The sequence below is a fragment of the Conger conger genome, chromosome 13 (genome assembly GCF_963514075.1).
Source record: "Conger conger chromosome 13, fConCon1.1, whole genome shotgun sequence".
In the NCBI taxonomy this organism is placed as follows: Eukaryota; Metazoa; Chordata; class Actinopteri; order Anguilliformes; family Congridae; genus Conger; species Conger conger.
In genome coordinates, this window is record NC_083772.1 from 21065619 (window position 1) to 21091158 (window position 25540).

The 25540-nt window shown below is 43.2% G+C and overlaps 2 protein-coding genes across 5 annotated transcripts in view; one reads left to right on the forward strand and one right to left on the reverse strand.

Annotated features, from left to right (window-relative positions):
• LOC133107297 (cell adhesion molecule 2-like) overlaps positions 1 to 25540 on the forward strand; it is a 349725-nt gene that overhangs the window by 70756 nt on the left and 253429 nt on the right. The window lies entirely within an intron of this gene.
• LOC133108477 (UDP-glucuronosyltransferase 1-2-like) lies at positions 16283 to 21514 on the reverse strand. The gene is made up of 2 exons (XM_061218033.1): positions 21408 to 21514; positions 16283 to 19323 (listed from the first exon to the last, which is right to left on the reverse strand). Exon 2 carries the CDS (start codon positions 19002 to 19004, stop codon positions 17418 to 17420), a length of 1587 nt encoding a protein of 528 aa, XP_061074017.1. The 5' UTR covers positions 19005 to 19323; positions 21408 to 21514; the 3' UTR covers positions 16283 to 17417.

Consider the following 25540-nt stretch of genomic DNA (forward strand, 5'->3'; position numbering starts at 1 on the left):
GTGCAGAGCGTCTTACTCTGGAGGTAACACCACTAACAAGCCCCCTTGTGCGAAAGCCCTGAATGAGTGTTTAGTGGAGCAAAGCTTTCTGGGATAAGAATCTTAATGTGATATCATCGCCTTCGTCTGAATAAATTGAAACAAGAATTCAGTCGTGCTCTGGCAGTGGTGAATGGATGGATGGACTGAATGGATGACACAAAATGCTAACAAGTTCTGAAATGAGCGGGATGTCACTTTAAATGAATTATCATCATTCAAGGCTAACCGCTCTACATCTGGAGTTCATCATCGCCTCAGATCGGATGAGAGAACAGAGAGGAAAAAACCCAGCAGAAAGCTACTACTACGTGTGAGAGAATAGCATGTGTGCAAACAAGATATAAAAGGAAAAGGAAAAACATACAGTATCTCTCGAATGCATCTTCTTCATCCCCAATATCTCCCGTGCAGGTGTAGCTGTGAATATGGCTCCATTACATTTTTAAGTGTACTAATATATTTTTTGATCGTGGGCTAAGGTTTTAAATTTCACTTTGCAGCCTGTAGCCTAGTGGCTAAGGCACATGACTGGGACCTGGAAAGTTAGTAGTTCAAGCCCCAGTGTAGCCACTATAAGATCAACACAGCTGTTGGGCCCTTGAGCAAGGCCCACATTGTTATACGGTGGATTATCCCCTGATGAGTCTATTCGACTTGCTTTGGATAAAAGTAACAAATAAAATTTAAAAATCCTAACCCGCTTATCCTGAACAGGGTCGCAGGGGGGCTGGAGCCTATCCCAGCATATATTGGGCGAAAGGCAGGAATATACCCTGGCCAGGTCACCAGTCCATCGCAGGGCTATATATATATATATATATATATATATATATATATATATATATATATACATAGAATATCTTTAGACTTACAACAACCTGTGTACCTGTGAATTTGGCTCTATTACAGTTTTAAGCATATTAATATAGGTTTGAGTCTGTGCTCCCGGTACAGAGCGACAGTGCAGTCCCCTGTAAAAGCGCTCGTATGAATATCAGAGTCATGTCTGCTGGTGGATCTCGGAGCAGCTGCCGTCTATTTGAGTTAGACCCCCTCCTGTTTGCACTGTCGGCGCTTTATTGAGCCGCACATTCCCAAACCCGGAGCGATGGAATATCTCCGGCTGGGTCTCGCAGACAACCTGTTCAATAAGTTAGGAACTTTCCGAACGTCATACACACAGATGGGAGCGCACACTGGGTCAGCCAAATCAGTTTGACAGACAGGTTGTGTGCCGGTGTAGTGTAAGGCGCATATTACTTCTCACAGTGAGGTTTGCACAAGCAAAGTATTTCTCTTTTTCCTCACTGAGGTGAAAACCTGAGGTTTCACTCTCAAAGAATGGATATCTAAATCAGGCCATTAGCCTGCTATTACCTATGCAATTGCAAAGCTCACCCAAAGAAATGTGTATGCATGATTGTTTGTGAATAATGTACTTTTTAAGACAATTGGCAATTCTGTTGGTAAACTCATAACGTTATTTTCTATTCTCTTCTTGTTTGAAAGCGGACAAATATCGACCTCGCCACAATTAATTTGATTCGCAGAAGCCTCTGTGCAAACAACAACATCAATAACTGCTTTCTTTTTCTGATTAAAAACAGGCAAGCGCGGCCAAACGTAAGACATCTAAGTCACCCTCGACAAATCTATCCGCCGAGAAACGATATCTTCCCCCGTTTATGAGGATGAGTCAGACTAAGAGCTGATGATAATAGAATGGGATGACCTGAGGTCGTGGTGCGATGAAGGTGACTTTATATTTGCGTTTCTTGTCGCCTCGGTTAAGTAGTGTCATGCCACATCAGCGTGTGTGTGAGCGGAGCCTATCCTCAAATAACTATGCGGGAATCTCCGTGGCTTTTTATTGGCCGTTCAGGGGCGATCTCCGCAGCATGTCTGGACACAAAGGGAGAGACTCTGAGAAGCGTGTCCAGCGCCGCTGCTTTCACTGTCTGCCGTAAGCAACTCTCGCATTGAGTTAGACTGTGAGCTATGAGCATGGAAAGAAAACACGATTGGGGAAAAAAAGCAAACATTATGGCATTTTAATGGATACGGAGATGAAGATAAAAACACAGTTTGATCGTCCACGCTGTTAAAGTCTCCATTCGTGTCTGTCTCCCTTTAGGTTAGTATTTTCACCCTCGAGTGAGCAATCCACACGCCTGTGAGATTAAACAATCGCTAAATATTATTTAACACTCTGTTCAGTATGTTTAATATGGAATACACACAGCCTCGAGCCTCACAACATCCATCCTTCCTGCGAAACCGCTGGCATGAAGTTGAAGGTATTTTGAATCACAATCACATTGCCAAGTAGAAAAAGTGAGACATTGCATTCTCAATTAATGAGGCGGAGAACACCATCCAGAATGTTCTCTCAGATTCTGCAGACATGTCGTGTTTTAATTATTTCCTGTCTTCGTTTGTCTTGGGGAGGTGAACATGAATCCTGTTAATTTCCCAGCCGTGGCTTTGCATTGTTGGAAGCAAAGGATGATAATCTGGGAATTCTTCTCCCAGTTTCCCGGATTCAGTGCCTTTGCTGTCGCTGTGAGATTGCGATGCTCGTTTAAGCCGGGGATGAGCATGTGACGGGGGTCTTAGGATCACAATGTCTTACCTCTCCACCGTGGACGTTATGAAGAGATGCAGAAAGGCAAGAACGGCTAACAGAATGAACCTGCAGGTGTTACCGTCATTAATCAAATTTCTGGGAACCTCGGACAGAAGGAGGTCAATTGATATGCAGTGCTTCCATTTCCTCATTGAATTGAAGAAGAAATAATATTCTCCTAGTTACAGAGCAGCATCATCTCTAAGAGTCATTATGCTGCTTTCGGGCTGAATTATTAGGTTAAAATGCAGAGCGCATCTACAGTATGTGGAAAAATAATACAAGTTACAGCAGGCCAAAATAATCTAAAAAAAATTATTCATTATTTTTTATGTAAAGATTTAGGCAATTAGCAAACAAACAAACAAATACATGTGCCTGAAGTTATTAAAAAGCATAATTAGCTGAAGAAGTCGGAGACTAGCATCACGCTTTCCAGAATGAAGTGCCTGCTGAGGCTAGGTTGAAGGCTGGCGGATTGTTGTGAATGTTTTTACTTTTATTTTTGTATATTTTTATTACACCACTCATCAGGAGCGAAAATGCTTCACTGGTCCCTGATCTGGCCATCAGGAGCCAAGATGCTTTACTGGTCATTAACCCTGATATGACCTCATTGCCTGATTATCTACACCAGTTGCCTTGTTTGCATTATAAAGCTTTTGCTACTATAAAATAAAGATTCTCACATTCAAAAAATAATCACCTCTCGGTATGATAGAAGATGATAATTGCAGTGATATCAATAAGATCTACTCTACGGAATAACTTGCGAAAAGTCACAAATCTAAATGTAAATGTGAGCCTTTTTCTTGTTGTTTACAAAGCTTTGGAAGGTCCACGCACTGAATGTTCAGCTTGTTCTTATGCCAAATACATTGATGTGACATGTGAATTTAGTGTTCATGGATCTTGTTATTAGTTGCTACTAAAACCAACATGTACTGGAATACTGAACATACCAGTGCTAATTTGTAATGTATAATGTTACTGATCAACTGTACTCCTAGCGCTCTGATGTTCCCCTGTTAACATGTAAACTGTATTAATGTCTTAAACAATACGAAACAGCACAGGGAAAATAATCCATGAGTTATCACAGGAGAGAATGTCAGCCATGTGTTTTCTGTTGTTGACAGATTAATGTTGCCTATAGGGTGTGTGTGGAGTCTCACACCCACAATCATGAGCTACACCTTTGAATTTGGACTTGCAGGAACTCCTCTTGGAAAGAAGCTGTTTGGTAAAATGCAGATAGTAAGTGAATTGAAATGACTGTTCTGCTGGAACACACTGTTTGGTTTAGGCTAGGGACATCTTTACTTTCATGAATATTTAAAATGCACAATATCACATTTATTCCCTTACAAGATATTTTGGCTTGCCAGAAATAACACTCCAAGGATGAGAATAACAGAGGTACAGCTTGAAATAAAATCAATTTGAACATTGGGATGCAAGATATGGCTGTGTGTTTATAGACTGTGGTTTCCGTTAGAACCGACCCGCCTCTGTGTACCTGCCTATTGAAATGGCTGGTGATTTTAATGGCTTCAATAGGTCAACCACCTCTCTCTCTCTCTCTCTCTCTCTCTCTCTCTCTCTCTCTCTCTCTCTCTCTCTCTCTCTCTCTCTCTCCTTCAATCGGCCTGTGATTGTCGAGGGTGCAGAAGGTCACGTTCTTGCCTGGCGGATCTGTCCTCCATTGTAAAGAAAGGAAATTCATTCTGAAAGTTCAGTTTTATTGCAATCAGTGTAGGAAAGAAAAGCCAGCCGTGCATAATGTTGTTTGAGCTGATTTGTAATTCCCAAGGTTGTTAACACCCTGTCCCTGTCTTGTTTATTTTTATGAAAACACAAATAAAATTCAAAGTAGTTGGGTAACTGACTCTAAATTAGGCATGCTGTACACCCCCCACCCCCCAACCCTCACTTTTACCAGATAAGACTTACGTTTGTAACCTTTTTCTCTACACAAGCAATCATTGTCTTAATTCTGAATTCTGAATGAATTATAATCAAATATTTTGATTATTTGTTTGGGAGAGTGTTATTTTAAATGTCTAAGTAGAAAGTATTACAGACAGAAATATTACATTGCTATATAATATTGCTCCAGGTGCTAATTTTTTTAAGAAATAAAAACAAAAACTTTACTGATACATTTTTCGATAACTAAGACCAGGGCTTAAAAAAATAAAATAATAAAAAAATTCAGACACTGCTCTAGTGGCGTAACAACCAACTCTTAATGATGACCCAAAGACATATCAGGTTTCATCCCTTTCTTTGAAGTGCATTCTGCACAAACAACCAATTAATGTGTCCAAGAAAATTTCAAATAAGGAACCCGAAAAATCGGGACCGGATAATGATCTGCTGTCGGCATTGGAGCACGAGGGGAACAATAACGCAATCTCTGAAGTGTAAAAAAAGACACTTGCCACCATTTCTCTGTGCTTTGCTGCTGAAAATGACTGCTTGCTGTCTCCTCGGAGAAAGCATTGCAGAAATGTACGTGCACAGAGGTTAGGGGTTCAGTGTGTTATTACTTCATGGCTGCATACAGATCGGTGGGTAGTGAATGGAAACACCATTATAAGCGGCAAACATACCATAAACCCAATTACATAACCCCCAGCAGTAATAATAACACTCCCTGATAACACTGCAGCGTGTTTCTATGGGAAACGAGGGTACTGTAAAAATTGATGACATATACTGTATAATAAAGGCATTGAATACATGAGGACATAAGCAAAGAATTAATAAATACTTTGTATGTGTAGCATGGTTAACTCAGCTAGTTCGCTAATAAGCATGGTGAAGTGCAGTGAAAGCGAAGGCTGGTAGCAGGTCATCGCGACAACACTCCCCGATGACGTAACCCTCAAATTCAAAAGAACATTGTTGCCCTAGCCTTGTTGGCTAGAGGCGAATTCGTCTTCAGCTGACTGGTAATGCGTTCGTTCAACAAATATTTGGACAAGTGAGAGGCCAGGGTTCAAATCCCACCTCGGACTCAGGCAGTTTCTCACCTGTTACATATATACAGTGTACAATGTACAGTTCAGCCTCTGCCAACACTACTGCTAGTTCACACGTCAGGAGTAACAACCAGAATAGTCTCTGGGAAGCTTACAGGGTCAGTGAGTTGGTTGAATGGCGTGTTGTAAATTGGTTGAATGGGTTGTTGTGAGTTGGTTGAATGGCTTGTTGTGAGTTGGTTGAATGGGTTGTTGTGAGTTGGTTGAATGGTTTGTTTTAGTGAGACTACCTGGCACATTCTCTATCTCAATTGGTCAGCAATTAAAGGCTCAGACTAAAGTTTTCCATGTTCGTTATTTTTTACATCAACAGCAGGCAGGGATTACGGGACATCCAGGACATGAACAATGGAAAAGAGGGCTTGAATGGGCTTGAAGGGAAAATTCTCATTTCTACTTTCTACTAGCGACGGACTTTTTATTATTTGATTATTTTCTTGTTCACTGAATATTAATTGTAGCATTGTTATCAAGTCCAGGGGCTGTCTTGTCTAATCTTACCACTTTTTCAGTTACTTTGTCCCGAACCCCTAGGCATCTGATGCTGCTGAAACTACGAAGCCTAGATCATAGTGAAAATTCGCCTGCCGGTCTGAGATTGAGAATATAACGTCACGACGGACATCGCAGGTGTCTGCAAGAGGGAGGGCAGTTTCCACTCGACATTCGGCGAATGGGAATCCGGGGCTGGGTCACATGACCTCAATCATTTGCCATGCGCTCCTGAAGCGAGTGGAGGCCCCACGCTCAGGGGGCTTTTACATTTACTCAGAAATAGAGAAAAGCACCCGCGTTCAGATCTCATCACAGAGCGAGAGGCCTCGCCTACGGGAGGCTCAGACTGACGCAGCACTCACTGCCCGTTATGCAAGACCAGTATGAGCAACCTGCTCTGAGCAAGTCTGCTTAATAATACATACACTCCCCAGCATTAATTCTGCATCTGGTACAAAACCCACAGCTGTGATTCATTTTGTTTTTATTTTGGGAGAGAAATCCATTGCAGTACATGGTCTTGGGTTAAAAAGAAAACTATCTCACCTTGTGCTGAAGCACACAAACTACGGCGGGTCTGATCAGAACCGCAGAACCAGAGAGGTCGCAGGTCAGGCCTCCACAGCACAGAAGCAGATTGGTGCGTTAGGTAGTTGGGGTGGCTCTGGCTGGCATGGAAGGGGGGTGGGGATTGGGGGGTTGGAGTCAGGATGATGCCCTTTAAAAAATATTAGAACATTCATACCTTTGGGGTCGTTGGGCCCAATGTCAGATCTTTTCATGGGGCTCAAAAGTCTGCCCATGTTCAGTCTACTGGAACATCTAGCAGCACGCTAGGGCAGCGGACATCCCTGCTTTAAGTGACGCTGGGTAGTTAGTTTTCTCAGAGTTCGGAATACATCACAACTCGGCCATCGGTCTCACTGGCATTCACATGCTTTATGGTCAAACAATTGAGATACATATTATGTGTGGTTGTGTGTTGGCTCCTGTTGGCCTGGTTACAGTCTAGGCTAGCAATCGTTGATCGTTGATAGCCTATCAATCGTCGCTTGTTATAGCTAACAAGCCACTGGGTGTTAAGAATGGAAATACTACAAGGAAATGAAGGCTGCAGTACCATCGTTTCTGTGGGCTTCAAATTTGTAGCTGTGATCCACTTAATGGCTTTATTGTATTATATTTCGTATGGCTCATGGCTGTTTTGTTTGACCATGTTGACAAGAGCGAGTATGAGTGTTTCATCATCTGACATAATAAGGTGTTGATGTGGATCTTTCCAGTGGGATATTGTGTAATATATATTAGTGTAATATTTATTCGCAAACACATTTTGGGCAGTTGCTCCACCTGTATTTGTGAAGGGTAAATAAAACTTGAATTTGTTTGTGAATTAAGCGAAAATTAAGGGAAAATGCTGTTTCAATCCAGCACTGTTCTATCTGAGATTAAGTGAGAATCTGTAGCCATACATCTAAATGAATTCTTTGTGCAAATATGGTGTTCACATTCCAGCCTGTGGGTGCCGGGTTGCAGTCTGCAAGTAAAACAAAAGGAGGAATATACTCTCTCCATCTTACAGAAATATTTCAAGATATTTCATTGGAAGTATTAATAATAAAGTTCTCCATGGCAATATCTCAAGCAAGCATTTTCACCCTTGCATAATAAAAGAAAAAGAAAAGTAACAACAACAAAAAAATCATGAAGTTCTCCTCCTAGGAAAAAAATATATTTGTGTTCATACACAGCAGTCTTGCCATGTTCACTAAATCATGAAATAACCAAAACATCAAAAATGTCCTCATATATTGTAAGTAATTTTAAAGTATAATAAATTTGGCTCCACTCATCATCAAATAAACATGCTCTGAGGTTTTGGCTGAAAGATGTGTACTTCTCCAGAGGTACCTGCCTGTGAATGAGAGAACAGAGAAAGCCCTGCAGGAAACTGCCTCTCCTCATCTCTTCTGACGAGGCCTTCTTTGTGATCGACTCCAACACCGCTTCCTGCTGCAAACAACACCACCCCCTCCCAATACACACACGCACACAAACAATTGCACACACATGCAAGCACACACACACATACCCATGCAAACATTCACACACACACAAATGCATGCACACACACACATGCGTGCACACACACACACGCACACAAACAAATGCACACACATGCAAGCACACACATACCCATGCAAACATACACACATAAATGCGTGCGCGCACACACACACACACACACACACACACGCGAGCAAGCACACACACACGCAAGCACACACACATACCCATGCAAATATACATACACACTCACACACACACACTCACTCACGAGCACTCACACAACTGAGCACACGCACACACACGCATGAGCACACACACACATCTGAACACACGCACACACAGATGGATGTGAGTGAACATGATGACCATGTGCCACTGTCACCCTCTGTAAATACCGAATCAGTGTCAGGTTTCCATGTGATGAAAGAACAAACAGTAATGCTGTACAACATGTTTATTCAGATGTGTGCTGTGATCGTTCAGTGCTGGTCTTTTAATACATTTTAATGCCTCCTTTCCTGCTGCCCCTACTGTGCTGCAAAACATTACATTGTTGATTTGTGTATTGACTCTCATTATAGGTGACAATGCATTCTGCCACTGCTGTTCTGTCTGATGGTTATATATTCACTTTGAACGTAGCTCTGGTTATGACTGCTGTATGAACAATATGGAAATATTGGACACCCAGTGTTCTTTACACTGGCGGAAATGATTGGTGCAATCTGCTCATGCATGTTGATAGACTTTCGAATTTTGATTATTTGTTCTAAGCTTCTGATGTTTTCCTATAGTCAATTTGCAGATCATTATATCAACATCAAACTTGTTTCTTTCTTGTTTCTTCTCACTCTTAGAACAACTTCCTTATTAGTGATAAGTGATTCATTTCCAGCTTGTTCCCTGATTAATGTTTACATATGCTCTACAGCACATTCATAATGAAACCATGACTCCACATTGAGCATTGTTTTATGACTAGTACCAATCAGACAGTGATGGACTACAATTTTTACCCAATACGCATTTTTCCTTGGTATATTGTCATAAAATCCTTATCCTTACTCATTCCCAACCAGATTTTATGTCATTTTAACTTTGGGCTTACTATTCTGTAATATATGCATGCTAAAGGTAGCTATTATAAGGTTAATCGGGTACCAAAATTTGTTTATGAAGTTAATACACTACCTTTAAAAACATCGATTTGTTAATGCGTTCCCTAAATGATATCAGATTGGCGGAGCGTATCAGTTTAGTTGTCTTCATTAATCATCATCACGCCTGTGGTTTTCTGTGGTTCACGCATTTTAAATGACTGGTGTTATGAACAACGGTGTCTGTAAAACATATGCAGGCCAAATTATGCAATATAATTTGTAGTACTTTAAATTTCTTTCCTTTCAGAAGCGAATATCCAGAGAAAACAATCTATGGTCATACTTAGTGATACATTTTAACACTTGCTCTTCTCTCTCTCGTTTACAGGTGAGTCTGAATAGAGATAGGTGTGACCCTGTGCTGCTTCATCGTGAGTACATTGGTGTATGTTGATGAATGTTTCTCTTTTCTACACTCTGATGCCGTTTGCCCTCAGTACTGAATGATAACACTGATGTAAAGGAAGCCATGTAACTATGTCTGTTGTGATGATGAACGTATTCTTGAAGACCTTTTGATTTGGGCCCTGCAGTCAACCTGAAGTGTATAATGAGTGACTGGTCATTTTAGGGTTCATCGATGGCAATAATTGTTGTGGGAATTGCGCGAGAAGTTTATGGTCTTTTTAATCAAACTGAAATAACTCGCAAATACAGTATATGTGCAGTGAGGTGAAAAAGAAAGTACACAAATTTTCAGTTCAATAATTTTATTGCCTTATTATTTGCCTTATTTTCGGCTGAGTAAATACATACACTTTTATTCATTTATTTCACCGGAGTGAAAACAAAGTTTAAAAGAACAAACATAATCTTAGGCCCAACTCAGACAATCTGTTCTTCGGGGGTTTCCTTGTTGAGGGTTAGTTTCAGACGGGCAATTTTCTTTTTTACATCGCTGTAATTGGGGATCAGCTGGTGGAGCTTCTGCAAAATGTCCTGCTGTGTTTATGTTTCTCACTTAAACATGAGCCCCAAAACGAGGTGGTGTACAGGCCTGGTCCTGTCCTATGGGCTGGTTCACTGTGAGAGAGTGGTTGGGTATCTCCTCATCTGTGAGAGCCTGTTACCAGGCCGTAGTCCCTCCATATAGGCTGGTACACTGGTGGGGTTTCCCCACTGTTCTTAATGCAAATGTTGATTTTGTGCATGAGTGAAGCTGAGTTGCAACACTTGAAATTCCCCCCAAACAAGTTTTTACGCTTGACCGAGATGTTGCCGAAAAAAAGTTTGAATATCGATAAAGAGATGCAATGCAGATTTTTAAAATACATAAATTACATGTTGCGCCTTCTTCAGAATATTCACATAACGGTAGTTAATGGAAACATACTGTACACTGATTTTCTTTTGCTGATCTTTTAGAAAATTCACAAAACATTTGGATGGAAATGTAACCTCTGTGAGAGAGGTTTGGTGTATCCACCTTAGCATACTGTTGTACCTGACTTAATCCTGCTATATGGGCTACTGCATCGTGAGATCATTTAGGTACTATATTACATTACAGTTATTTAACTGACGTTTTTAACCAAAGGGACTAGACTGGACTCAGCAGGGGACTATCCCCCCTGGAGCAATGTGGGGTTAAGGGCCTTGCTCAAAGGCCCAACAGCTGGCTGATCTTATCATGGCAATATGAACCACCAACCTTCTAGGTCCCAGTCATGCACCTTAGCCACTAGGCTACAGGCTGCCCCTAGGCTCGGGGAGGTTTGAGGGAGCACAGTGCTTGGCTGTCAGAAGGTCTTGTGAGTGAGTAGGCTTGCAATCGGCTCTATGGTACGGTAAGACTACTGATTCAATGGAATGGTCTGGAATAATTGTATTATTCACACTGTGAAAAAGGAAAAAGAAAAAAGAAAGTGATTTGGGTTGCCATCACCTATGTGTGAAATGGGTCTGCTGTAAATACACCTGCCAGCCTGCCGTCTCTGGAGCTGTCTCCTGCACAGCGTACGGCGCCAGTGTGTCATCGCCGTCTGCAAGCCGCGATACTCCTGTCACAGCTGTGAGTCACTGGGCTCTGTGTCCAATGGGCATTGGCGCCTGCTGTGATGCGTCACAAACAGGAGCTGGCTGTGCCACGCGCCCAGCTCAACCCTTACGTCCCGATGTGTGCCATTTCTTGAGGTGGAAAACATTTCATTACATCAATTCAGCTGACTTGATTTGATTAAGAAGGGAACAATCCCCCCTGGAACAATGTGGGGTTAAGGACCATGCTCAAGGGCCCAAAAGCTGCGTGGATCTTATTGTGTTTACACTGGGGTTTGAACCACCATTCTTCTGGGTCCCAGTCAAGCAACTTAGCCACTTGGCTATAGGCTGCCCCTGCTTAGTCTAATCAACTGTAAGTTGCTTTGGATAAAAACACCGGCTAAATTAGAAATTATTATTTTTATGAACAGGAGGCTCTGCCAACCATTTGTCCATACACCCTTAGATCCCAGTGTAGGGACTACAACTTCCACATTCCCACAGGAAAAGTCCGTGACGTCCACCACGAATGACGTCTAACTTGGTTCAGCCAATCCCGTAATGGCGGGAGCAATAAACGGTCTCGTATAAGAGCAAGACACGTTCTTGGGATCTCTCTTTTCTGCTTCTCTTCTGCTTCTTCTGCTTCTTCTCTTCGACGCACCCTTTTTGGCCATTCGCTTCAGTTCATCTGCTCCGAGACTCGGACAGAGGCTGAATGCTGCACAGCGCACTACCAGGCCTACGGACACACCCAGTTACCTCGCGGTAACTTTGTGGCCTATAGCGAGTGGAAACTGGTGTACGCGGAACGCTACATCAGTTTACTCCTGCAAAGCTCACCAACGAAAAACAGCAACAAACTTTTCCACCCGGAAAAAGGACAAGCGAACATCCTTCCAGCAACCGAGTGGACCGGACAACAACGCGCGGCTAAGACGCCCCAGCCTGCGCATCTCTCCAGGACACGCATTCACAGCACCATCACGGCTCCTATAAGGACAGCACATCTTTTGGATCCAATGCGTATGGACTCAGTAAGAGAACAAACATTCAGGCATAGCCAGTGTTTAGTTTAGTCTTAACTGTTTTTGTGAATCTGTGTTTCAATATTTACCATCCTACCATTGTAATGTGTTTGGTTAGCTACATATATATGTACGTGAATTGATTCGCCGTCTTTTCCGCATATATAGAGTATAACTACGCAAGTAGTCCCTTCTCACAGCTAACTCTAACTCATTACCACACCCAGAACTCTAGCTTACTCAAGTTAGCTACTCCCACCTTTCCTTTGTTCAAGCGACACGCGCGCTCGCGCGCGCCCACACACACATACACGCCCTAACTTAACCTACTCATTTACCCAACTAAATTTCCGTTAGTTTATCTGTTATGTGTTTGTATGTTTGTTTAATAAATATATTTTATTAAACCCCGGTGTCCGTTTTGGAATCGCATAGACATGAGAGCCGAGTTAAAGCAGTCTTTAGAAGAACTTCCAACCTTCAGGTTATCGGTATGTTTAATCATTAATATTGGTTATTTTAATTATTAATTAAAATACTAAATTTGTGGTTAGATATTTCTGATAACAGTAATTTTATGAGACTGATTACCTTTCGCAGTTATACTGCTACATTACTTTAACTGGCGCCCCGGTTTCGTAGAGAGTAAAATCCCTACGTTATTTGGCGGCCCGTGCGAGGACCCTACATAATTTGGAGCCCCGTGCGAGGACCCCTACACCAGTATGCGGCGTGTCTTCAGTTAGAAAACAGAACACAGGACAAGTTAGAAACAATTAGAATTAAGTTAATCATGATGTCTCTCCTGAGAGTAAAAAGGACACAATCACAGTAGCATGACTATAGGCCATGACCTTCACTAATTACAACTTTACTTTTCGCATAATTACATACTTACACTCTGTGCTATTCTTCACTCCAGTTAAAGTTTATTCGGCTGTTAGCTCAGTTTCTTGATTACCCCTAACTTAAGTGACGAGGTGGCCTACTATCCATGCTGTGCACAGCTATGTGACTGTGACTTTGACTTTGAAGGTCATCCATTTCAAACAAACTAGTGACTGCGAGTGATTTGTGTGACGTTAAAACAGTGGATGCCATCTCAGAGAAGCTTGATGCTACATACAGGACCCATCATTAAACAAAATAAATCTGTAACAAGTTACAATAAAGTTCCATGAATTGGCACAAACTAATGTAGTTGTTAACTAACTACTACTGAGAAGTTCATCTGTACAGCTCTCTTAATGTATTTGTACGTCATTAATTCATGTTAACAACTACAACTACAAATTAGTTCATTCATATTGTAATGAAAAAAATCAGTTAATTTACTTGTTAATGGTTGACTAATTATTTGTTCATCCTATGGTTTTTTAATGTATAAATATTAATAACAAATACATTAGTTGACCAGCAGTAACCAATGAAAAGTTTATTTCATGCTTAATGTATTTGTCCATAATTAATTAATGTTAACTACATTACTACATTAGTTAATACTAATTCATTAACCTTATTGTGAAGTATGCAACCAAGTATACAAAAATGACAATGTAATCTATGTTTGTTCATTTGTCCAATTCTTTTTGAGCCTCTAAAACTGGGGGGACTATGTATAAAAAGGGCTGTAATTCTTACGCCGTTCACCCGGTTTCTAAATACCCTCAAATTAAAGCTGAAAGTCTGCACTTTGAGTTCATATTCTATTATTGTTATTATTAACTCCAATATCCTGTGGTAGACAACTAAAATAATAATAACTTTATTTATATTTATGGACCTGACGGTATTCTGCATATAGCTATTCTCTACTTGTCTTGAATAAAAGTAATTTTTTTCCGTATTGAATGTAATATTTTTATGCATGTGTGCTGCAGCTGAAATGATTTAAAGAGCAGAGTTTGGCTCTGGACCGGCTCACTGCACGTTCGCTAAAGGATGGGGAGAGGAAACCTTAATGGAACGTTCAGCGCGCAGAAAGATGAAACGGCATCTGTCTTGAGAAGCGTTTTGCCTGGAGGGAATATTAAAAAAAAAACACACACAGACGCACACAAGGCGTGTATTACATCTGTTAATGAAGTCACTGCTTCAGAGGGTGACATTAGTGTGAACGCTTGGGCTGAACGGAGCGAAACCGCGGCTCTGATATCTTTGACACATCTTCTCACCTTGGGACATTTGTGTCTGCATTCAGACAGACTGCTGAAATTGTACAGACAGCTGCCCCCTAAGGATGGCTCAATATGTTTGTAACTATATTAATATCTTATACAAGCATAACTTTCTCATTTCCGTTGGGATGTGAGAACAAAGATTAAGTAACTTAATATGCCATCAATAATTAAGTGGTGGGGTTTTTATTTCATTTTTGCGCTGAAATGATGCAAGATCTAACCCCAATATTAGTGTGGGTAATTTAATATGTAACCAGAATAACCACATTGTAAATGAGGATCATATGAGCAGGGCTATTTATTTTGCTGAAATGATTCATGTTTCAGCCAAAACCTTGCCCTTTCGACCATTATGCACACTGCTATGTTGTCGCCTATGGGCAAATACAGTTTTTAATCTCCTGAAAAAAAAACGTGAACAGAATGATACAATGAGTGCATTAATCAGCTCTTGTAACTGTGTAATTACACTGCAATTACTGAGTAACTAGAGCTGGGTACAGTGGAACTACACTCTGTAGGGGTCCTCGCAGGGGACTCCAAATTATGTAGGGTCCTTGCACGGGCCGCCAAATGACGCAGGGATTTTACTCTCTACGAAACCGGGGCGCCAGTTAAACGTTGTGTTGCAGTATAACTGCGAAAAGTAATCAGTCTCATAAAATTACTGTTATCAGAAATATCCAACCACAAATATAGTATTTTAATTAATTAAAATAACCAATATTAATGATTGAACATACCGATAACCTGAAGGTTGGAAGTTCTTCGAAAGACTGCTTTAACTCGGCTCTCATGTCTATGCGATTCCAAAACGGACGAAGAGAAGAAGCAGAAGAGGCAGAAGAAGCAGAAGAGAGCCAGAAGAGAGATCCCAAGAACGTGTCTTGCTCTTATACGGGACCGTTTATTGCTCCCGCCATTACGGGATTGGCTGAACCAAGTTAGACGTCATTCGTGGTGGACGTCGCAGAATTTTCCTGTGGGAATGTGGAAGTTGTAGTCCCTACAACTCCCAGAAAAAATGATTTCCTTGGCTTGTCTCCATACATTTCTTTACGGAACCCTCTGTCATAGGTGTGAAGTGTGAAAGCTCCCTGACAAAAACCTGTGAACTAGATTTCTAGGGTTCTTCTATTGCAATACAAAAACTAAAGTACTGACATTCAACCACAGACCCTTTCAGTTTCTGTGCTGCAATATGTAGAAACACTCCACCGACCATGTATGAGTGTGATAGATTGTCTGCCTGTGGTTGCAGTGTAATTGGACTACCTGTAGATAGTGCAATTGTAATTGGACTACCTATAAATATATTTCAATTGTACTAGGCCTGTGCAGTGTAAAGCTGGACTAAAGTAAACAGACACACATAAGGCGGGGCTGTTGGGTTGTAAATTATATTATGCGGTAAAGGAGCCTTTGAGTTCACGGACACTACATTGTTAGCTGGGGTCATTTTACATTTAATTTACAGTCATTATTTTCTCTGTAGATCTTGCCAGAGTGAAAGATCAGATGGCCTGGAGACAGAATTATCTTTGTAGAATTGGGATACTACATTATGGCCAATGGCAGCTTGCACTGATGTGCAGTAATCCTGTCTGTTGAAAGAAGTTTCCAGCTCGATCAATACCCTGAAGTGAAATGTGTGTTACTTCATGAGACTTTATTTATTTATGTATTTATTTTTATTTAGATATATTAACATGGCTCCCATTATACAATCAGATATCAGCAGCCATTTGAAAGGCTTAGCAATGGCCCATCATCTCGAAACTTGGCAATGATATTCACATCTTGACGTGGTACCGCCATATAAATTTTGGGATCAGTCTGATATCAATGCAGGTTTACAAAAACATTACTGGCTATGAATCCTGCCACATACATCAGTAGATCCTGCTCCTTCAGAAGAACAACTTAAGAACTGCCTCAAGAAAAAAAAAACATGACCCTGACTGTTGGAGAGTTCTTAACAGGTACATACTGACTGGTGGCAAAGTAAAGGAAAAGATGAGATCTAAGTAACTTTGAAAGAGGGTTCATTGTTGGGTCATGAATAGCACTCACAAAGTATGTCTAAAGTAACTGCATTTAGATCTATGGGAAAGACAGTAAATCGGATCAGAAGTTGTGGTTGAAAGTGATATGGTGCTGGCAGACCACAGAATGTAACAGGATCTGACTTGCTTTCATACTTCTCTTGCACTATTGCAGTGGCCCTCGCTCCTGGTGCTGGAGAGCCGCAGGGTGTGCTGCCTTTTGTTGTTACTCAGCACTTAATTTATAAATAAAAGCAGTTCATTACGCAGTTAACTCGCCTCACCTGGTTTCTTGAGTCTGAATTGGTTGCTGATATTAAGGTGAAAACAAAAACCAGTACACCCTGCGACTCTCCAGGACCAGGAGCGAGGGCCACTGCAATAGTGCAAGAGAAATATGAAAGCAAATCAGATCCTGTTACGTTCTGTGGTCTGCCAGCACCACAGCACACAGTGTAGCTGTGTCATCGATGGGCTTCATGTGATTGAGAACTCTGCAATTAGACCAATAGTGCCAGTGTAAAATATGTGCATCCTTCCAGACTGGGGGATGGGGGAGAGGACGAGTGGAGGACACAGAGGATACAAAGAGGATTATTGGGACATGCCCAGTGGGATGAGTCATGATTGCCAGCACTGTCACCCAGGGTACATTTTTTGAGAGCTGGGATGCACCCACGTTTTGTCGAGTGTTGGGATGCCCCCTCCTATCTAACCTGTGCAAACACAGAGGCAGTGCGATGTTTACTGCAGTTTGACTTTCCTCGTCCTGCACAGCCTCTGACACAGACACCTGCAGGTGGCGCCAATGAGCAGTAGGAGAGTAACGGCTGAGCCCAGCAGCAAGGCCAGCACGTCCAGGTTGTGGTAGGCGTACCAGGGCATCCTGTATGACTCGGTGCGCAGGTGCCCTGCTCCCCCGTGCCTCATGACAAACTCTATCCAAAAGAGGGCGCTGTCCAGGGGTTCGATAGGCCGGTCTCGGTGCAGCCGGGACAGCCTGCGCATGTTGTCCCTGTAGGGCTTCTGCTCGTCCAGGATGTCCCGCAAGGCCTGGGTCAGAGAGTCCACCTCTAGCGCCATCACGTCCAGCACGATTCCCGCGCCCCGTGCCTCCATGCGCACCATGTTGTCCATCTGATCGAAGATGAGCGGGAGGCCCAGCACCGGCACGGCATGATAGATGGCCTCGTAGATCCCGTTGGTGCCCCCGTGCGTGACGAAGGCGCGGGTCTTGGGGTGACCAAGCAGGTCGTTTTGCGGAAGCCAGTCCAGCAGCAGGGTGTTGTTGCCGAGGGTCGAGGGCCTCTGGCCCAGGTGCCTCCACACCACCTTCTGAGGCAGGCGGGCGAAGGCTGAGGCGATGACCTCAGAAATGTGGGGCTGGAGGCCTCTGACGAAGGTGCCCAGAGACATGAGGACCACTCCGTGTTCCCCAGAGCTCTGCATGAAGTCCTCCAGCTCGGGCGGAAGGGGCTGGGCGGGCCGGCAGTGGAACCCACCCACGTACACAAGGTTGGGCATGACGGGGCGCGGGAACTCAAAGACGAAATCCACCCTCACCAGCCACAGGTCGGCAGCCTGGATGAGCGAGAGGGCGTTGATGCCCGGGGGGAACACTTCCTGGCACATGGCCTGGAATGGAGGGTTGGTGATGAAGTGGTGAATGTACAGACTGAGGCCATGGTACAGGACGTTGGACAACCTCTGCAGGAAGTCCATCCTGTCGGTGTTGGTGGACAGCACCTGCGGGATGTAGGAGAGTGGTGAGGGGGCGATGGCAAAGTGGACGTCCATGCTTAGCACCCAGCGCACGTTGAGGACCAGCGGCAGCTGCAGGTAGTGGGCCACCATCGCTCCGATGGGCAAGGCCGGGTCGGTCAGGACCAGGTCAAAGCGGGCCTCCTGCAGCTTCTGCATCAGGGCCCTGTCCGTGAGCAAGGTGCGCGCCAATTCGGCCACCGTCCCGTAGGTCTCGCTCAGCATGTCGAAGAAGTTTGAGTAGAAAGCGAGGAAGGACAGAGGGCCTCTTTCCTTTCGGAGCTCCAGGGAGCGGTGCAGGAAGCGGGACATGGTCTCGGCGCTCTCGATGCTCTGCTGGGTGTCCTGCTGCACGGTGATGGAGGTGTAGTGGGGAGAGTTCTCCAAGATGTACCAGCTGGTGGAAGACCGCAGGACGGTGACCTGGTGCCCTCTGGCATGGAGCTCTTTCACCAGGACCTGCATGTGCAGCCAGTGGCTCCCATCCACCGGGCACACCAGCACCCGCCCACCCTCGCTGCCCGGCCCCGGCCACAGCAGCAACAAGAGTGCCACCAGGAGGACGGTCATGGTGCTCTGAGGTCGAGTTGTTGCAGCGGACAAGACAAGATACAGCAGACGAGTCAATGCAGCCCCCTGGCGAGTCACGGTACACAGAGCGGAGTCGATGTGGCTACCGGCGAGTCAGGACACGTGCAACGGAGTTAGCAGTTGGGCAAGTTGCAGCAGACGAGTGAATACAGCCACCTGGGCGAGTCACAGAATGAAGAATGGAGTAAATACAGCCACCGGCGAGTCAGGGCATGCAGAGTGGAGTCAATACAGCATAGGCCCTGCTGTACGTCCACACAGTTGCAGGGGAAGGAGGGGGCACCCAGAGCTCCAGATGCTGATGGAAGAACAGGGACACAAGTCAGCAAGTAGATTCATGGGAAAAGCATGTGCCCCATCTAGATTTTCAGGTTTATTTGCCTGTGGGAGTAATGGTTTACACAGGGGCCTAAGCCGAGTGAATCAGAGGAACAAGTCACCTAAAAGTGGCTGCAGTTACTCCCTGAAGACCACAACCTGTGGTGTGGGAAGTGACCTGTTTTAAGAGGCTCTGGGACAAACTGGGGTTTTAGGAAGGATGTCCCAGTTGGTCAAACTCTAGTCATATTCAATTAGATGGCATTGTTGTCATTGGCAAGAGAGCGATGCACAATCATACTTATTTAAGTGCAGTACAGGCTCAGAACACACATAGTTTATGTAGGCATATCGGGTTATGAGAATAATAGTAATTATGTATTGAAAGCACATATGTTGTTTTTGGTATATTCTGGACATTTCCCAATGCTATGTTTTGTGGGGAATTTTGAAATATGCTTTTATTTCAAACATGTTTGAATGTTCTTTATTGCACTTTATTTTTATTGCACTTCATCACTTTAGTGTGGTCAATTCACTCTACTATTAAACAGCTTGCAAATGGTGCCACCAAAACAGGTCATCTGATAAAGTTGGTATGGAGCCCAGAAGAGGATCAGTTCTGATGTGAGGGTGGATCAGAATCAGCACTAAGGGACTGAGCTTTGAGGAAGTTGATGTGAAGGAATGTGTTCAAGCTGGTCTAACCAGTCAAAAGGGGTAGAAGGCCAAATTATCAGAGCTGGCCATCTGGGGAACCCTGTGGTGCTCTGTGTTATGTAAGCATATTGCAGATGCACATAAGCTGAGACACACCCAATACATTTGTTATTTAGCTGACGCTTTTAGCCAAAGGGACTTACAGTTGATTAGACTAAGTGGGGACAATTCCCCCTGGCGCAATGTGGGGCTAAGAGCCTTGCTCAAGGGCCCAACAGCTTCAGATCTTATTGTGGCTACACCAGGGATTGAACCACCCATTTAGCAGACGCTCTTATCCAGAAAGTGTAAATCATAACCAGGGACAAGTGGGCTGAAAAACCCAGAGGGAAGTACAGTTCTAAGAGTGATCACGTAGATAAAAACTTGAACCCTTGTTGAATTATCAGACAACTGTCCAAGTAGCAATACCATAGTGGCAGCCACGAATGGTAAAGTATGATTATTTCATATAGCATACACATAGCAAACATGACTAATTATTACAGTGAGGAAGGGAGGGAAAATGTGAGTTTTCAGTCTTCGATTGAACGTGGTCGAAGACTCTGTCCTGATGTCCTCAGGAAGGTCATTCCACCATAGTGGTGCCGGAACAGACAGCACAAGTAACATACAGGTTGGAGGTTATAGTGTTAAAAGTTGCTTAGACTCAATGGTTATTTGAGTTACTGTCACCTTCCTGTCAGCTTGCCCATTTACTCTGCCCACCCGCAGTAATATAGTGTTTTCGCCCACAAAACTGCCACTCACTGGATGTTTTTCCCACACCATTCTCTGTAAAATCTAGAGACTATTGTGCGTGAAAATCCCTGGTGATGAGCAGTCTCTGAGATACTCAAACCACACCGATCATTCCACGGTCAAAGTCACTCTTATCCCCTTTCTTAAGTTTTGTCTGAACAACAACTGAACCTCTTGACCATGTATGCATGCTTTAAGCTGTTGTTTGATTATGATCAAGTAGATATTTGCATTAAAACCAGATGTTAGGGTCTACCTAATAAAATTGTCCCTATATGTAAGTATAGCTTCCAGGTCTGTATAAGCAGGTGGGACAGAAGATAGATATTAGACAGGGAATATATCAAATATAAGCATAGGAAATATGTTGATTGTAGTTTTTGTTATTGCAAATGCAGGCAATTAAATGATGGATTGTCTTTCAAGAGAATAGGCACACAAATATGAGCAAATGAATGAACAATGAACAATGAATAACATCTTAATTTAAATGCCTGAAACTAATATAGCCAGTGAGACAATATGCACACATAAGTCCCTGCACAGTAAAATGTTCAGTGTTAAAGCAATGCTTACAGAGTACATATGGTGATCAGGTCTTACCCGAATGCACGCTTGCCTGAAAAGTCCTGTGTCGAGCAGTGCGGTTGTCACAGCTCCTCGCTGCTGCTGCCACGCTCCGACATGTCCGGACACAAACGGTAACAAAGGCAGAGCGGGCTGCTCGACGCCCTTGCGCTCACCTGTCCCCGCCCCTGCCATTATTCCCTGGGTTTGCCGTTTGCCAGGAAATGGGTGGTAAAGGTGAACTAGGGACAGGGCCAAACCGTTCAGGGTGAGCAGCCATGCCCTGCACCAAAGGATCACAAAACATAAAATGGCTTCTGCCTGCCACTGGTGCGTTTATGCAAGCCGTGATTATCACCAGCAAGAAGGAATCATTTTCGACTTGTAATAATAAATAATTTCTTCTTCGTTTTGACTTGCATGATTGAATACACAGGGGGACAATATTGACCAAAGACCAACTGATCAGTGGTTTGGTACTCTAGTGGTGTTTCCAAGCTGGGAAAGGCAGCCAAGTGCGGCCCGTAAAAAGGATTGGTGGTGCATGGTTCTTGTAATTTGATACGAAGAGAACCCATGGATATTTCCACGTCAGTTCTTGTCATGTATTAGATCCCCAACCTCTGTGTTCTCCACCGAACTGATATTCAGCAATGGTGCTAATCCTGGGAGCATATATTGAGTAATGGTGCTAATGGTGCTTTACAGTAACATCTAGGGTACAGGGTGAAGGAAATAGGACTGAGAGAAGATGTAGGTTTTTAAGCAGGATTTGATTGTAGAGATACTGATGCAGTCACAGAGATGTTGAGGTTGTGAATTCCAGTGTGTGCAGGCTTTGGGGACCAGCAGAAGTCCAGTGTCAGATATGCTAGATTTTCTGTGGATTTTTCCCCAGTGGGAGCCGATCACCAATCCCGTACATGATGAAATGAACTTGGCAAAATCTCCCAAACGGTCTTGTGAAACCGGGTTGACATATTAACCATGAGTGATCTTATAGCACCACTTGACCTTGTGCTGGTGCTATAAGGCATGTTTGAAAATGTCCAACTTTGAAAACTTTGAAAACTTTTGAACCGTTTGTCCCAGAGACATGAGACCGAGACTCTTAGATGCTGCTCTTCAGGAAGAAATTAAATGTGCCTGACTAGATTTTACACTGTTTCTAATTTTCTGAAAAACACATGAACATCTTCTCAAGAACCATGTCACCAATTATTATTAGAATGAGTTATTTACCATTGTTTGCCATTGTTCTAGTTATAATACTATTATTGTACTATAATACCAAAAATAATACTTAATACTTGAAAATCTTTTTTTTGTGAAGCATAAGTCTGAACACGATTTGAACAAAATCCCTTGGTTCAGCTGCCTAACTAAATAAATTACAGCGGGAAAGTTTCTATGTTGAAAGATGGAAAAATTACAGCCAATCATATTTCAAAATATGAAAGTATGAATGTCAGCACTTTAATTCTTGGTCTGTGTAATTGCAGATTTGGTCTTGTGCATTGTACGCTGCTGCACTGCCTGCTTGGACCCCGTTCATCGCTGCTTTGCACCGACTATGTTTTATATGTTTTTTCATCAGGACGTTCATTGTTTATAGAACGACATTTGCCATGTTGTACTTTTCTCTTCACTGAATTATATTTATTACATTGTAACATGCTATTTATTGACAGCTCGTGACTAACTGTAAGCATTTGATTGATGTATTACTCATCCCCACTGTGGTATATTGCGTGGCGAGTCTTTCTGTGATGTCACCTGATTGAGCATTGTTTGATACCTGTGGTAATGGGTAGGAGAGAGACATTGAACTGGAGAACTCGTGAGCCAGGCTATATCCTCTTATCTCAACACATAAATCATAAATTAACTTTCCTACCACAAAGTCAAGCGACTGCCCACAGTTATCATATACAAATACTTCCCGTTTGGGTGTGTTTTGTCATACCTTGATGAAGACCCTGCCTGGTCGAAACCAGTCATTTTTTAACTTTATATCAGTATGTGCCATGACAATAAAGGCTTTTTAACATTCTTCTTCACTCCTGAAACTTGTTGTTGAACTTTTATGATGTTTTGGATACTCCTCCTGCAACTCTAAAAGCACCCTTCCTTCAAGACCACCTTGTTTTGTGTTAGCTACCAGGAGTTTACCCATAATTACTGGATTTCTGAGCACTCTACCTTTCCTCTTATTGACTCACATTTATTTAGATTTTTATCCAAATTTCGAATGTCAGCTTGTGTTTGTAGGCGGTCTTCATCACTGCAGCATCCCTGTCTATCTGTGTGTGCGTGTGTGCATGTGTGTGCCTGTGTGTGTGTTCATGTCTTTGTGAGTGTGTATTAGTGTGTACGTGTGTGTGTGTGTGTGTCTGTGTGTGTCTGTGTGTGTGTGTGTGTGTGTGTGTGTGTGTAGGGGACGGGAGACACAGATGGGCACACACACATCTGGCCGATGCTCGTTTTCATCTCGACAGTCAGACAGTTAGTTGAGAACAGCTGGCGCAGGCAGACTGCCCTCACCTCAGTGACCACAGGGGGGTGCTAGTGCGCAATGAGGCGTGGACAAATCCACCGACTGTAATCCTCCCCGCCCCGAAGGCCAATCACGCGGCAGTCCGCTGGACTCCTGTCCGCACTTGGTGGCGGCACGCTTTGGGTAGACCCGCATGCTGAAACAGTTCTCACAGAGAACAGAGAATCATACTCCTCTTTACAATAACTCCCTGACAATACTCTACTTTTTATGGAGGATAAGCTGAGTCATTGTGTAACGGGATATTCATGTGCTTTGGACTTTTTATTATTTTATAAATTCATGAATTCTTCTTCTTCTTTGTTTCTGGCTGGCAGCGGGCACTGTGGCACACTGCTGTAGGGTAGTTTTGGGTTGAGATCACAGCTGGGAATTAACTGATTGGCTGAACAGTCTCAGTACGTATTCAGAGTGAAATACATACACTGAACATGCGTACATTATAAATCATGCTGCTGTTATGCGTAACCCTGGTGAAGGGTGTATGCTACGCAAGCAAATGATGCTGCAAATGTAATGCTGTTTTCCACGGTAAACGCCATACACAGCAGCAGTCAGAAAGACTACATGCAGCAATGAAGCTGCGTGTGTGCTGTGTGCATGTACTGGGTGTCGAACACGCACGCGTGACTCCCCTGAGACCCGTACAATATGACTGTCAAACAGAAACCGCCACAGCGTCAGAATACACATCATTTGTGCTGACCTTCTTGTTTTGGTTTTTTTTCTTCTTCTCTGTCCTCCCTGCTTCCTCCCTGTGCTTTGTTGCTAATGGAGAGAACTTGTGCACTAAAATTGCGCAGGTTTGGTTAAGCGGCACATGCTAATGTACAGCTCATTTAAGAGCGACGAACATGAGGTAGATGCTAACGTTTATTGAGCTGAGAGCAGTCAGAGCCGCACCCTCCAGTCACAGTGGCAGGGATGTCACATGCTTTATTCCTCAGGCCCCTGGATTTTATATTCATGTATTTTCACACAATAGGCAAACTGCAAATCATGCCATGCATTCCACTGTGTTTTCTTACCATAGAGTGCATAGACGCTTTCATAATGCAAATATTGTTGAATAAATTGCAGTCATTTTGGGTGGCCTACATTGCAGAATGCCATGCATTGGGAATTACATGCATTCCATTGTGTTTTCTTACCATAGAGTGCATAGGCTCTTTCATAATGCAAATATTGTTGAATAAATTGCAGTCATTATATGTGTGTGTGGTGTGTTTGTGGCTCATATTATGTTGCACGAGTGAAGCTGCTAGCTATGCACATGTACAAGTGTGTGTGTGTGTGTGTGTGTTTGTGCGTGAATGCGTGTGTGCGTGTATGTGTGTGTGATGTGTGTGTGTGTCTGTGTGTGAAGTGTGTGTGTGTGTGTGTGTGTGTGTGATGTGTGTGTGTGTGATGTGTGTGTGTGTCTGTGTGTGATGTGTGTGTGTGTGATGTGTGTGTGTGTCTGTGTGTGATGTGTGTGTGTGTGATGTGTGTGTGTGTGATGTGTGCAAAGCTGTTGCATGTAGACAAAAGCTCATGCACATTAGACTGTCACATTCTTCCAAACACGTTTCACCAACAAAGTAAATAAAACAAATCTGAAAATGTGAAAAAT

Excerpts from the sequence above, each read along its gene's own strand:
- LOC133108477 (XM_061218033.1), bottom strand. The coding sequence starts at position 19,004 with ATGACCGTCCTCCTGGTGGCACTCTTGTTGCTGCTGTGGCCGGGGCCG.